This window comes from Epinephelus lanceolatus, chromosome 10 (assembly GCF_041903045.1).
Source record: "Epinephelus lanceolatus isolate andai-2023 chromosome 10, ASM4190304v1, whole genome shotgun sequence".
Classification (NCBI taxonomy): Eukaryota; Metazoa; Chordata; class Actinopteri; order Perciformes; family Serranidae; genus Epinephelus; species Epinephelus lanceolatus.
In genome coordinates, this window is record NC_135743.1 from 17,214,025 (window position 1) to 17,230,298 (window position 16,274).

General features: G+C 40.7%; 1 protein-coding gene across 1 annotated transcript in view; it reads right to left on the reverse strand.

Moving 5' to 3' along the window:
• LOC117259837 (cell adhesion molecule CEACAM5-like) overlaps positions 1-16,274 on the reverse strand; it is a 28,221-nt gene that overhangs the window by 3,516 nt on the left and 8,431 nt on the right. Inside the window, exons 2-7 of the mRNA XM_078171214.1 lie at positions 12,923-13,240; positions 11,830-12,108; positions 10,801-11,052; positions 8,685-8,793; positions 8,004-8,022; positions 5,987-6,074 (exon numbers count right to left, since the gene is read on the reverse strand). Coding sequence (XP_078027340.1) covers positions 5,987-6,074; positions 8,004-8,022; positions 8,685-8,793; positions 10,801-11,052; positions 11,830-12,108; positions 12,923-13,240 — 1,065 coding nt within the window. The remainder of the gene's footprint in view (positions 1-5,986; positions 6,075-8,003; positions 8,023-8,684; positions 8,794-10,800; positions 11,053-11,829; positions 12,109-12,922; positions 13,241-16,274) is intronic.

Below are 16,274 nucleotides of genomic sequence, written 5' to 3' on the forward strand. Positions count from 1 at the left end.
GAGGGGACAGTTAGGCAGATCTGAGAGGGACTATAATGAGGACACTGCAAAATAGGCCACTGTGATGATGTGCTGAAATCAAGGCAAGGTAAAGTCTTGATGTAGAAACTGCTCAAAACACAAAACTGCAGTCGACAAAAAAAACAAAACAAAACAAAAAACATCAGTTGTGTAATTCTCAAAGCACCCACATGTTGGTGCTCCTGATCCATTTGCATGTGTTTAAATGGGGTAATCTGCGAAAATCAGCGCTAACAGCCACACACACTTAAAATAACATTATTAGTGTCTTCAGAGAGTTGGTGATAACTGATGCACATTAATTAGGGTCTCAGACTTCCCAGTTATCACAGCAGCAGTGACGCAGCCAGGCAGAAGCCTTGTCTTGCCAGGCAGGCGTGCTATAGTCAGCGGATATTTCGATGGACCTGCAGCTCATGGTCTGAAAATTTCAGTTTTTGTTTTGCAGATACTATTAGCAGCCAGGTGTCTGTAGTCAACAATGCGATTTACACCTGGGGTTTAAAGCTATAGTGCGTAACTTCTGTCGCCTCCCAGCGGATAATGCGTTATTACAACTAATAAGCTGGCGGCACTTCCATGTACACAGAGTAACACTCGCCACACACTGTGTACACAGAGTAACACTTGCCTTTGTGGTAGGATCCACTTCTGAACCGTGTCTCGGCCGCTTCTCCGCCATGTTGCTTTCTCTTTCTACCAGCACTCTACCTCTTGCTATGACACTCTCCGCTCTTCCTCCCCCTCCCTTCTTGTTGTGAGGAAGCATTTCCTGTGTGCCAGCGCGGGAATGTCGCCGGTCGACACGCATACTAAAAATGATATATATTGAAAAATACCGAATATACCCGAGAAAATACCCGAGATGTTAAAGGAGCCAATCGGCTAAATCAGCATTGTTTCATCTCCTCTAGTAGTGGCTTGGGTGAAACGGACATTCGCGGACCTGTAGAAGTTACGCACTATAGCTTTAAATAGTCAATGTGGCAATTTTTTACACTCAGGTGTACAGTATATTCCTGGTCGTCCCAGCAATGTCAAAATATGACGTTAACAAGAACAGGTCTAAGGTGTTAAAGTTAATGCACAGTGCACACAGTGTGATCCATAATAACGAATTTCAGATATTGGTGTAAATCATAAATGTACACCAATCAGCCAAAACATTAAAACCACTGACAGGTGAGGTGAATAACTTTGATTATTCTATTCCAATGCATTGTTCTGATGGAAAACCTTTGGTTTTGGGTCATGGCAACAGTACTTCCCAATGGCAGTGGCCCCCCAGCAGGATAATACACCATGCCACACTGCAAACATCGCTCAGAAATGGCCAAAGGAATGTGACAAAGAACTCAAAGTGTCAACCTGGCCTCCAAATTCCCCAGATCCCGATCTGAATGAGCATTTGTGGCATGTGCCATTAACCCACCACACAACCCACTGGACTAAATGCATCTGCCGCCAACGCACTGGTGCCACACACAGCAGGACACTTCCAGAGATCCTGTGTCCATGCCTCAACAGGTCAGAGCCAAGTCCGATCCAAGGAGGCCGCACCTTGGATTAGAGGTACATCTGGAGTACCTGCACATCATAGTATCCTTGAGCAGACTGGGACCTGGGAAATTTGGAAGCCAGGTCGACACCTTGAGCTTTTTGTCATGCCCCCACAGGCCATTTCTAAACACTTTCTGCAGTGTGGCATGGTGCATTATCCTGCTGGGGGGCCACTGCCATTGGGGAGTACTGTTGCCATGAGGGGGGGGTACTTTGTCTGCAACGGTGTTTGACTGGGTGGAACATGTCAGGTGGTATCCACATGAATGCCACAACCAAAGGTTTCCCAGTAGAATAATACCCTGGAACAAAAATAATCAAAGTTGTTCACTTCACCTGTCAGTGGTTTTAATCTTTTGGCTGATCGGTGTATAATGATAAGGGACAACTGCAGTGTGACTACTCTCACCTGGGTGCAGATAGACACCATGTTCTTATTCCCTGTCTGCCGTGGTTCTGCGTTCTGTGTTCTTGGCGCAAAAGCAACATTTATTGAAACAGGTGCACATTTCAGTACTCACCACTGTGACTTATACAACCTAGTAGACTGGACATCCCTCCACACCAGACAACTCCGCCATTGGCTTCAGCTCATTTACAAAACCATACTTGGTATGACACCTCCCTACCTCTCCTCCCTCCTGCACCTCTCCCACTCTGCCCTCAATTTAAGGTCCAGTAAACTCATTAAACTCTCCATCCCCAAAGCCTGCACAGTCTTTGGACGCAACACTTTCCGCTTTGCTGCAGCTAATGACTGGAACACCATTCAAAACACCCTCAAACTTACCGTCCTCACATCACTCACAGTCTTTAAACAAAATTTGCAACAAATTATAGTTGACTCTTGCACCTGTTGAGTAGGCCTACTTGTCATGTTTGTACTGTTTTTCACCTTTATTGTATTGTATTTATTAATTGTTTATTAATTGTTTATTGTGTATTTTATATAACTTTATTTTTTATTTTTAGCATCCACTCCCCCTCTCCCTCCAGAGAGCTTTTGCTCTTTGGTTCAGGCTGCATTTGTAAATAAGAATTTGTTCTTAATTGCTTGCCTGGGTAAATAAAGGTTAAATAAAAATAAAAAAAAAAAATTATTCTTTGCTTCATGGATAATTGCGATCAGACACCAAAAAAAGGGCAAATTGCACTCACCTGCAAAACTTTATGGGCATGTTTGCACTGTCATATCATTAGTGCGATATCTTTTGCTAATCTGACCTTTAGACTGAGCAAAAGACTGTCGAAATAATGGACGTAGCTTCTGTGATGTCACCTGTTGATTTGAAGCCTTGGGTTCGGCATTTTGGCCGTCACCATCTTGTTTTTGTTGGAGCCAGAAGAGACCATATTTGGACGTTATTATTTTTATAACGTCCAAATATGGTCTCTTCTTCTTCATCCCCCTACAGTTGTCATGAAGGAGGAAATTGGCTTTAGAGACCAAAACCGTTTATTGCACCATGCTGTGAACACGTTTATTTCTGCTGTAAAGCTGGCCATTTTAACATAAGGGGATTCACTGTTTTGGATCCAGCTTCAAGTCACTTTTCGATGAACTGCAGTTTTTGCCATTTTCACATTGGCTTCATTTTTCAGCCTTGGAGATTGTTGACGGGGCAGATTTAGCACCAGTGAAAAGCTCATACCATCCAATGTGAAAAAATCTGAACTACCCATTTGTAGTTATCTCCAAAGCTTTGTTAAGCATCAATCGTTACATTTTGATTAACAAGTAAATACATTAATTTTACCTGCTGTCATTTGTTAAGAGCTCACCTGCGATGGCTCCCAGGATGATGAAGTGTATCACAGTTGTTTCCATTCCTTCTGCAGTCTCATCAGATGTGATGGGAGAAAAGAGGGCTCACAGTCCTTCAATTTGCCTTTGCTTATGTCAGAGGAATGTGTGTTGATTTAGATTTATCAAGGCAGTACAAGGAAGTACTGTGCAGTGCAGGTTTTTTCCATCATCATACCCCTGAAAGGCTCACTCAAAGCCCTGTTTTGCATCCTCAATCATTAACTACGAACGCAACAAGCAACTTTGGATCATCAAGCCCTCAGAATCTTTTAAAACTAATTAAAAAGGAGTTCTATTTTTATTATGTCCAAATAACATCAATCATCACAGTTTGACATGACTAAACATTCAGGGATTTATTCATGAATTAACACAGTAGCCTGTACAGCAGTTGTTAAAGTTACACACTGTGTGTGACAGTAGTTTTATTGTTATACTACAAGCTCTGTGGCAGTATTGTTCTGTTTGTTGGTTGGTTGATCCACCATTTTGGTCCAGACTTGAATATCTCAACAACAGTGTAATGGTTGCTTTGAAATTGAAAGTGTACATTTTTCTCCAGACATTAATGGCACTAAGAGAATAAAAACGTCTGACTCTGGTGATCCCTTTCCATGTAGCGCCACTGTAAGGCAAACATTTTTGATTTTTAGTGAAATATCTCATCAGCCCTTGCCATAAATTTTGGTACAGACAATGAATCCCAAGGACTTTAATGGTTAAATATTCTGACGTCTTTTTGTTGTTGTTGTTACTACTCTTCTTCTTCTTCTTCTTCTTTTTGGTAACTTCAGGGACCCAAAGTCCTCTCCAATACTAAAGTCTCAAATGCAAATTAAAATAAAAAAACAAGCACACAAACCAAAAAAAAAAAAAAAAAATCTAATACAGCTGAATCTATCACAAGAAACTAGCAGCTTGTTTATTTATGATTTGACACATTATTTAAACCTTCATTTATCCATGTTTTTATTGATGCATACTGCTCCTTATCATCCAATGAAAAAATTACATACATTTTTTCTAGATGCCCTGTGTATAATTTTATATATTTTTTTATTGTTCTGTGAGAGCAACATTTATGACTGCACAGCATTAGTTTGCCCTGACTGTCCTGTTGGATTTCCTGTTGCTTTTGCTTACAGCCTTTGAGGTTTAATTCAACAACCTATCAGTGAGAATTAACTGATATATTCACAGCAAACTGTCAAATTATATGCACATTATTTTTGCTGCATCATATCACAGGTTAATAAATAAAACTCTGCAGGTAGGTTGTTCGAAACATCTTGGACAACTAACCACATATTTTCTGAAGATGTAGGCTGCCTCAAATCCATCTGACTTGTCATATAATTCCAGACAGATGCAATGATGTTGAGATCAGGGCTCTGCGGGGGGCATACCATCACTTCCAGGGCTCCTTGTTCTTCTTTAGGCTGAAGATAGTTCCTAATGGCACTGGCTGTATGTTGGGGGTCATTGTCCTGCTGCAGAGTAAATTTGGGGCCAGTCAGACACCTCCTTGATTGTACTGCATAATGGATAAGTATCTGCCTCTATTTCTCAGCACTGAGCACACCATTAATCATGACCAAATTCCCAACTTAATTTGCAGAAATGCAGCCCTAAACTTGCAAGGAACCTCCACCATGCTTCACTGTTGCCTACAGACACTCATTATTGTACCGCTCTCCAGCCCTTCGGCAAACAAACTGCCTTCTGCTACAGCCAAATATTTAAAATTTTGACCCATCAGTCCACAGCACCTGCTGCCATTTTTCTGCAGTTCCACAGTATGGCTTTTTGGCCGCAGTCCTTCCATGAAGACCACATCTGGTCAGATTTTTTCAGACAGTAGATGGGTGTACCTCGGTCCCACTGGTTTCTGCTAGTTCTGAGCCGATGGCACTGCTGGGCAATTTCAGATTTTGTGAGAAAGTAAGACAACTGCGTCTACTGTCCTCAACATCGACCGTGTCTTTGTGCTTCTTCAAAAGAGCTTGAACAGCACATCTTGATACCTCAGTCTGCTTTGAAATCTTTTCCTGGGAGAGACCTTGCTGATGCAGTGTAACTACCTTGTGTCTTGTTGCTGTGCTCAGTCTTGCCATGGTGTACGACCTGTGACATGAATTAGATTAGATTAGATTCGATTCGATTCGATTCAATTCGATTAGATTAGATATTAATAGATTAAAAAGACATCTGATGGCCAAAAGTGTCATCTACTTCAAACAGTTATGATCGATAATCACCCTAACTTCTTTTGATTGCTTATCTTTTTTTAATAGATAAACAACCTTTGTAACGTATTTTTGAAAAAAATGTCTTCTTGATTTTGAAAAAGTATAATGTCCAAGTGGCCCATTTTGCAATGTTCTTAGCTTACTATTGTCTTTCTCAGATCTGCCTAATTGTCTCCTCCAGGTTTAACCAAAGGAGCTGGTGTGTTGCCCGATGGTCTGAATGCAGCTGTGGGAGAGACGGCGATGTTCAACACAACACTGACTCCACCAGAAAAAAACATTTCTATCAGTGGGCTGGACATTTAATGATCAAATGGGATCATTTTCAGTGGTACAAACTCAACTGCACCAGAGTATGAAGGCCGGATCACCCTCTTCATGTCTGCTGGATCTCTGGAGCTCAGAAATGTGGCTCTAAATGACAGTGGGGAGAGCATCTGGAGAGCAACAGAAGACAGGTGAAATAAGACTGAACGTAGATGGTAGGACAACATTTCAAATGTATCTGTTTCAGTGCTGAATGGAGATTATGCAGAGCAACTGAACAAGAAATAGATATTGTTTCAGTTCAAATAATTGTGTTGAGATGTGGTTTCAAATTACATCTATACTGAGACCAGAATTCAGACAATAACAGTAATAATAATAACGACAACCATTATTATTCTTATTATTATCATCACATTGTAATAACTATATAGTACTAAGCAGAGGTGTGGACTCCAGTCACATGACTTGGACTCGAGTCAGACTTGAGTCACTGATTTAATAACATTAGCCTCGACTTGACAAAATCAAAAAACACCTACAACTCAACTTGGACTTTAACACCAATGACTTGTGATTTCACTTGGACTTGAGCCGTTTGACTTGAAAATACTTGTTACCACATGTCTTGGCAGTTGACCCAGTAGTTCTTCAGTCAGTGGACCAAAGTGGTGACTGAGCAACAGTCTAACTCGAGCTAAAAAGACCTGTTGTTCATTCTCCGTTCTACCTTCAGGAAGAGTTAAAATCACATCACTACCACTTTGCTCAGTATCTTTTATGCACCAGACTGCCACAGCAACTAGTTACACCACAGGAGGGCAGCATACTGCAGCTTTTGACATGATGGTGTTCTGCAGTGAATTTATTCTGGCATTTTGGGACTCAGCACTTTGGTGGTTTCAGTATGAACTTTGACAAGAGTCCTGTAATTACAGCTGCCATGGGACAGCAATCATAAAGAGGACTGTCAAAGTCTGATGATTAGCTTTCACTTGTCCATGAAGTCAGGTCAACAAACAAGATTAAACTTCACAGGCACAACTTCATTAACCATCAACATGTCTTTATTGTTTGTATTTATAGTTTGATGACATGAGAAAAAGTCAAATGTGTCAAATTTAAACCTCATTTCCAAAGTCGCTGGTGTTTCACCATGATATTGCACCACTGTTTAAACTATTGATACATATTTAGTTGCTGTCACATGAGAGAGAAATCATTAGTATTTTGTGGTGCAATTTTCCAAACTGCATATCACCTGCAAGTCTTATTCCAACCCAGTATGTTTCCATGGCTTACAGTTTTTAGTTTGGACACAGTGGGAGAACAGAAGAATAAAAGCAAACATTATACATTGCAAATACACAAAGCACACAAAACACATAACATAATTACAGTAATTTTATTGCATCAATTCATAAATGCCAGGAATAAATGCAAACACATTCACCACTGTTTAGTAACAGGCAGTTGTTTTAACTTGACTGTCTATGTGCAAAAGAGTCAGCATAGCTATTTATAAGTAAAACATTTTCATTTTAACAACACATTAAATGCAAAAGGGCTCAGAGCGTAAAACCTCCAGAGAATTACAGCTTAACTCTGCAGCCCTGTCAAGCTTGTGATTCTATTTTAGCCTTTTCAATCTCATAAACTCAATTTCCAGGAGAAGTTTTTAGCAATAAAACTCTGATAAACCTACTGTAAGCTACCTCCTAAAAGCAGAGTAAATCGGAATTGCATTCGACAGAAATGAAATCTTTCTCTGTAATGGATGAGTAAATGACAAATGTTTCCCGATAGAAAAAAAATACATTCATTACAATAAAAAGAATAACATTGACATACATTAGCATATTCTTTTCCTCGGGCTGGTTATGATGTTTCTGTTTTGCTCATTTTCTGATCATATGCTGGACAAGAAGTGAAAAAGAGGGTAAAGTCACTGCTTTGGTCAACCGTATGATGTAATGAGAGGTCAGTAACATAAATCCTACATTTATCCCTGTTAACCAAATCAGATTAGTTTGAAACTCACTTTTAAAGGGGAAGATTTTTGAGTTTATATGTTCTCATACACCACTGAAGTGTTCTCATACATCTGTTCTTCTTTGTCTAGGCCAAAAGAAAAGTATTGTTACATCTTATTATTCATATGTACATTTGCGTAATTGCAGTGTATTCATTCTGTCTATGTTGTTATTTGTGCTTCTACCGTAAGTAAGTAAGTTGGCAGTTAAATTGTGTCTTTCCTTTGTCTGTTTCATTCGTGTTTATTGTTGCTATGTCCTGCATTGTTGTGCTGTAGTCTACAGACCAAGTTAATAGTATTAAAGTCCACTTTTGAACAACATGGATCATAGATTTGTGGCTGTGTTTTAGTTATTAAAAGTAAATTCATCCTCATAATTGTATTATTGGCCTGTCTATATTTCACATACAGTGCATGTTAGCAGGAGGACTCTATCTAATCTATGCATCACACCACAGCTTCAGTGTATTTCTTGGATGTCTCTAAAACATACTGCGCCACATCTGCTGGAATTACAAGAATTGTCTAAAGTAGCTTGGTCCGCTGCTTGCTCACCCAACACAGATCTGCACTCCACTGAATGCACGTTACTAGTTTTTATTTTGTCATTTTCATCCCTTTCATAAAAATTCTACAAAGGTTGGTGTAATTTTTACAGTAAGTCTAATGTGAATGAGTTTCAAAGTAAGGTTAGTGTTAAAAGTTTGTCAGCCTTTAATACATGGTTTAAAAAAGGGAGACTTACTTATTTTTATAAATAAAGTATCCTCCAACAGCTGCTGCAGAAACAACCACTAAAACTGAGATAACTATTCCAGCAATGGCGCCAGGTGAAAGACCTCCAGGCGGCCCATCTGAAACGAAACAGAACAAAAACAAATATTAGTAATTCGCCTCACAATATTAGCTTTTTGTAAACAAACACAATCACAAGTAATATGATGATGAAGATTTCATCATGGTGAATGCAAAATATTTCTATTTATATGCAGTACCACCGCAACCACCTGATTATGTATAGTCTAGTATAATTTATAGCCCTGACTAATAAAAGTTCAGTGATTTGCCAATGTAATCCAGGCAAAAGGGTTTAACAAGCACTAGAGATGATAATTTGGGCCGCCTGTAACCACAATCTCATTCTTTTGGTCACTACTCAGAGCTCATGACCATAGGTGAGGTTGGGATGTAGATCGATCAGTAAATGGAAAGCTTTGCCTTCCGGCTCAGCTCCCTCTTCACCATGACTGACCGGTGCGTCGCCTGCATCTCTTCAGAAGCCGCACCAAATCGCCCATCCATCTCACACTCCATTCTACCCTCACTCATGAACAAGACCCCGAGATACTTGAACTCCCTCGCTTGAGGCAGTAACTCTCCCCCAACCCGGAGAGGGCAATCCACCATTTCCGGAAGAAAACCATAGCCTCAGTTTTGGAGGTGCTGACTCTCATCCTTCACACTCAGCTGCAAACTGCCCCAGTGCATGCAGGTGGTCACGGTATCATGATGCCAACAGAACCAAGTCATCTGCAAAAAGCAGAGATGTAATTCTTAGGTCCCCAAACTGGACCCCTTCCTCCCACCTGCTGCGCCTCGAGGTCCTGTCCATGAAAATCCCAAACAGGATTGGTGACAAAGGACAACCCTGGCGGAGGCCAACACCCACCAAGAATGTGTGTGACTTTATCCCAAGTATGCAGATACAGCTCCCACCTTGGTCATACACGGACCGGATGGCTCTAGCATGCGAGCCCTGTACTCTGTACTCCCACAGTACCCCCCACAAGACCTGCCAGGGACGTGGTTGTAAGCCTTCTCCTAGTCAACAAAGCACATGTAGACTGGATCCCCCTCCACGTTTCTCCATTATTGCCTACATGAGCATTGAAGTCCCCCAGAAGAACTGTAGAATCCCCAGCCAGCACCCCTTCCAGGACGCTGCCAAGAGACTCCAAGAATGCCGGGTACTCCGTACTGCTGTTTGGTGCGTACACACAAACGACAGTCAGAGACCCTCTCTTTGCAGTCGCATCAAGACGACGCTCTTCTTCTCTGGGAAGAACCCCAAAACAGCAGCACTCTGCCAGGGGCTTGTGAGTATCCCAACACCCGCCCGGCACCTCTCACCCTGTGCAACTCTGGATTAAGCGAGAGTCCAGCCCCTCACCAGGAGTTTGGTTCCAGAACCAGTGCTGTGCGTGGAGGTGAGCCCAACTTTATCTAGTTGGTAATGCTCCACTTCCCGCACCAGCTCCCACTCCTTCCCCACCAGAGAGGTGATATCCCACCTCCCCAGAGCCAGTCCATGACGCCAGGGATTAGCACGCCCATTGCCCCACTCCTGCCTGCCGCCCAGCACACAATGCACCCGTCCCTGATGCTTATCCCTGCAGGTGGTGGGCCCACAGGGTGGCTGCTCCATGTGACTCATTTGGGCTGAGCCTGACCAGGCCCCATGGCCCAAGGCCCAGCAACCAGACACTCACCGGCAAAATCACGCTTAGTCTATTAATTCATCATTAATTTTACCAATAATCAATCAAGAAAAATGCTCACAATTTGCAATCCTAACAAGGACATATCTCTGGTTCTGCTGCATTCATTTATGATACTTGCCGTTGTGAGTCCGACAGTGTTGAAGTGTAGAACTGCAATGCTGAACTTTGGAACAATCTCTTCCTTTTTTTGCATTTCAAGCCATTGCTACATTTACTATTTACATTTAGTTGATGCAATGGATCTGTAAAAAACATCTTTAGGAACCCTGCTACCCTTCAGATTATCAGAGGTATAACACAGTGGGTTGATCACAATATTCAAGAGTATCAACAAAATCTGCATCAACACTACACTGGTACCTGTTACAGACAGTTCATGGTCTGCAGACAGTTTTCTTCCAGTTACGTCATTCATCCCTTCACAGGTGTAGGTGCGACTGTCAGAGGGTTGAATGCTGTCTTTAGTGAACACAGCAGAATTGTGTATCTTTGTCCCATTCAGTATCCAGGTGTAAGTGGCAGGTGGTCTGGACTCAGCAGAGCAGGTTAAAGTCAAGTTCTCATTCGGATGTATCTCACTTGGACCTGTGATTTGAACATTTTCTGGTCCATCTAAAAAACAGATATTTGTAAAGTTCTCACAGCAGCACAAATGATAAAGAACATAAAATCTTGTTTTACAGAAACCCACAACCAAAACATTTCAGTGTTATTTATAGCACACTGTTAAAACTGGTGAACCATGAGAGAATGGACTCAAACGCACGACTCAAGAGGCAGTTCAGGTAAGTAAAAAGTCTTTACTGGACAAAATAGGTTGAGGTACACACAGGGAGATCAGTAGAGGCAAAAGTATCCAAAAAGGGACAAGGCAGAGGCAGAGTCAAAAAACAGGCTAAGTCCAAAAAACCAACAAAGAGGCACAGGGAATCAAAAAGCTGGAACGTCGACACACAAGGAGCTAAGACGAACTGGCACAGAGAGAAAACAAGGCACACACTAAATACTGTGGTGAGGGGAAGGATAACAAGGCACAGGTGAGACTAATCAGGGCGGGACAGACAATCAGACACAGGTGAAGCCATCAAAAGGGAGGGAAAACACACGGGCAGGAAGTGAAGTGATCTGAAATGAGAAGAGATGTGAGTTTCAAAGTAAAACAGGAAACAACATAACTGAATAAAAACAACCTAAGAAACCTGAGCTGTGACACACTCATCATTTTGAGCACTTAATGCACAGTTTGTCACCTACAGTTGACATTCATGAAGTATTTAGCTAGCAGGAATATTCTTCACTGTCTTTTTTGTTCAAGCTCTTAAATGACAGCACTCTGTTCTTGTTGTAAAGTGTTATTATCCAGAAAAACTGAGCATGTAGGTTACTTACAGCTGATTGAGAGGTTTATTGGATCACTGGTGCCATTACTGACAGGATTGGACACATGACACTTAAATGGTCCCTGGTCGTAGTGGGTCACGTTTAATATAGTGAGATTGGCGCCTCCATCAGTGAGTTGGACTCTGTCACTGGCTGTAACCTCAGAGCTGCCGTTCAGCCAGAGGAAAGACAGAGAGGCTCCAGAGGAGGAGCAGGACAGACAGACGGAGCTGTTGAACTCTACCAAGTCTGTGCTGCTGGCTGTTGCTATTACATTGGAAACTGGTACTGTGGGTGAAAAACAAAATGATTTTATATTTGCCACCACATGACAGAGGTACAGTGGTGACAAACACTGCTGTGGCTGAGAATGAATCTGTTTATCATGAGATGTTGAGGATTTTCTAACTTGTCAGTGAGAATCAAAAAGGCTATTTGGGGCTTATAGAAAATGTATTCCACATTAGAAGGTAACTTCAGGCTCTACTTTTTGGTGGTGTTTTTTTTATATATAAATGAGCAATGTAATGTCCAATTTTTGGTGGTGGTTTTTTAAGAATACATTGTCAATGTACTGTAGTCCAATTTAACACCATCAGAAAGTATGACCAAAAAAAGGCAAATTACTGTCTCTCTGATACAGTCTTAACATGAGCTAAATTAATACAGACTATACAGGTGTGTCTAAAGAAAAACTCATATTGCTCATCGTCATCAGAGGCCAAGTGAATTATTATCTCAGTTATGATGGAGTTATTGTAAGACTTGGAGGCTTTAAATTTACATACTGAAGTCAGTGAAGCATGAAAGATGATTTTTGACCTTGGAAAAAGTAATTTGACAAAACGTTTACCTCAGGAACACACTTTTTCACAAGCTTTCAATAAGTGTCTTTTATTAGTTTTATGTAATTATTATATTATGAGATAATAATTCTTATAATAGTGATATAATGATAATATGAAATTTGGTCTGAGTTTTTTGAAACCCCTGAACACCTCAACACAATTACTTAAACTGAAACAATGTCTATTTCTTGTTCAGTTGCTCTGCATAATCTCCATTCAGCACTGAAATAGATACATGTGAAATGTTGTCTCACCATCTACGTTCAGTCTGGTTTCACCTGTCTTCTGTGGCTCTCCAGATGGAAAAATGCTAACTCTGTATACCCCACTGTCATTTAGAGCCACATTTCTGAGCTCCAGAGATCCAGTAGACATGAAGAGGGTGATCCTGCCTTCATACTCTGGTGCAGTTGAGTTTTTACCAGTGAAACTGATTAGATTTTTTTCATCAACTGTCCAGCCCACTGTCAGAAATGGTTTTTTTGGTGGAGTCAGTGTTGTGGTGAACATCACCGTCTCTCCCACAGCTGCATTCAGAACATCAGGCAACACACCAGCTCCTTTGGTTAAACCTGGAGGAGACAGTTAGGCAGGTCTGAGAAGGACCATAATGAGGACACTGCAAAATAGGCCACTGTGATGATGTGCTGAAATCAAGACAAGGTAAAGCCTTGATGTAGAAACTGCTCAAAACCCAAAACTGCAGTTGACAAAAAAACAAACAAAAAAAACCCAAAACACATTTTTTTCTGAAGCTAAAATACAGTACCTTTATAAAAAGGTATCGGAAGGACTTCCGGTTGAGCCCACGCGGGAGATGTTGCTGTGAACTGCTCTCCAAGATATCCCTCTAAATATGCTATCTTAAACAAAATGTTTGAAATATACAGAGGCTAAACTAGTCGGATACGTTTTGGACTACGGTGGCATGAACTTGCGCTCGGGATCAGTGACTCGGAAGGTGGAAATTAAAAAGAAAAATAACAGACGCAACGAGCAAACAAAGACAAGCATGGACAGGGCGGCCAGAAACACTCCGAAACACTAAAGAAGACATTGCTGCGCAAATCAAGGATTTCAGATCGGAATTTCAGCAACGCTCTGATGAAACAAAAGGAGACATCTCAAAACTAAGATCTGAAGTAAGAGAGATACAAGCGGCGTTAAATGGCATTAAAGAGGATGTTTCGGCTGCGGAAAAAAAGAATAAATGATTTGGAGGAGAGAGAGAGATAGCCTAAGTAATATTAAAGTCTTGACCCACTTGCTGCAGCAAGAAAGACATGTGGCTGAAAAACTGGAATATTTGGAGAACAAATCAAGACAGAATAACATAAGGATTTACCAGGTGAAGGAGAAGGCGGAGGGAGATGATATGGTCAGTTTCCTAAAAAAGGGCACATCTCGGAGACGCTGGAGATACCAGCGGAGGAACAACTTGACATTGTAGCGGCACATCGATCATATCAGAGAAAATCCATACAGAGTGGAATAGCTCCGCGCTCAATCGTGGTTAAATTTCTGACATGGGACACACGCCAAAAAGTCCTCCGTGCTGCACGGTCGAGGAAAACAATAACCCACGAAGGCAGTCGGATTTATTTCGATCAGGACTACTCATCTAAATTACAGAGAGAGAGAAGCCAATATGCCCCAATAAGAAAAGAACTGCGATAGAAAGGAGTGAAATCTCATCTCATCTACCCGGCAAAGTTGAGAGTTTTTGATGAAGGCGGATCCCAGATGTATAACTCGGCGAGGGAGGCAGCTGTAGCCCTGCATACCAAAGGTGCCATCAGCGGAGCGCAGCACCTGCTGGATCAGGAGGACCCGCTACCCAACACCCAGACTGGCAACCTTTCAGCGCCGTTTGAACAGTGGAGGAGACTGGGGGGACATTATCAGACGGCTGCGGACTTATTGAAAGAGCTGGAGGGTAAGCCTTGAGCTTGGCCCCAAAGGTACTGTAACATGCGAACTATAGGCTAAAATGGCCTGCACACACATAGTCCGCATACCTGCGTGCATATAGACTTTGAAGAAACCGAACAGCCAAATATATTATTTTTATTTTTTATTTTCTGAACTACTGTAATGTAGCCTATGTGAAGGCTGGATAGACGCCGATTTCAAGGAACTGAACTCTAAGCCAAATCAAAATGATAAAAGAGCAAGGGGACTTGAAAAATAAGGGGGCATTTTCTTTTTCTTTTTTTTTTTTTTTGTATGACATTTAATTAAATACAATAAAAGAATAGAATGCCTAGGTTTTTTTTCTGACTTACTGATTTTGAGACGCATAAATGGTCGAAAAAGTGGGATGAAACCCATAATGTACTGTGTTTAAATTTGCTGCTGGTATTTTATTTAGACCTAGCCTACTAACTAAAAGAGAAAAGGCTGTCGAGGTTAGGCAGACTGGGCAAAACTTGAGGTTGTAAACCTCGAAGGATATAATGGGCAACATAACGAGGGGTTTTACATTTACTGCAGTTTTGTTTCTTCTTTTGATCAATATAGCCTATTAATTTATTTTGATCTAACGCCCATAGAGAAGTATGAATTTTAAAAGACAAAGGCACATAATTGTGTTTAAATATTTATGGAGAAATCAGGTCTAGAACCAAAAGGAAATTGTTTAACTTTCCCCTCCCTTTATTTATTTATTTATTTTTGTTATTTATTGTTTTATTTTTAATATGCTCTGACTACTTTCAAAGGCTGTGCCAACAATGATATTACAAGAAACTAATAAAAAAAAAAAAAGCAAAAGAGAAAAGGCATTCTAAATAAGGGGAGGGAAAATGAACACTTAAAGGAAGATATTTGAGTAACAGGCCACCTTAAGATGGTATAGCCTAAATAGATTGGGGGGGGGGGGGGGGGTTTCACAGCGATGTACAATGCAACTTGTTTTTGGGAAGCTGTTATTGCTTTCTCACTTGGGGCAATTCCAGAGAGAAGCCCCAGATTTCTATTCATATTTAGGGAATCTATACTTATTCGGCAGTCTTATAGTGACTGCTACTTCTGGAAACCATCATCTTTTTCTTTTTCTGTCTCACTTTTTTGGTATGGTGATTTTGTGTTGTTCACTTGTTCACATGACTGTCAATGATAATGTTAAATACTTGAAAAATAGTGTAACCAAAGTTCTGTTACATAACATGGACTGTGATTTATTGGACAAATTCAACTTATATGCTATCTTTACCAATAAATGAAAGCATTAAAAATTATTTCATATAATGTGAATGGTATAAGTAATCCGATAAAACGCAAGAAGTTACTTCAACAGCTTAAAAAAGAAGCGGGAGATATTATTTTCTTGCAGGAAACACATCTCGTGAAATCAGAACATGAAAAACTTAAGAAATTGACAAAGGCCCAAGTTTATTATTCATCATATAAATCTTCAAAAAGAGGAGTTGTTATTTTAATTATGCCTCAAATAGCTTTTACGCTCGAAAAGATGTTAACAGACAAAGAAGGCAGATACATAATGATAGTTGGAAAGATCGATGAGGTATTGGTCTCATTTATGAATGTCTACAATCCACCTGAAGAAGGTCCAGACCTAATTAAAAAAGTTGTTGAGACAATAGT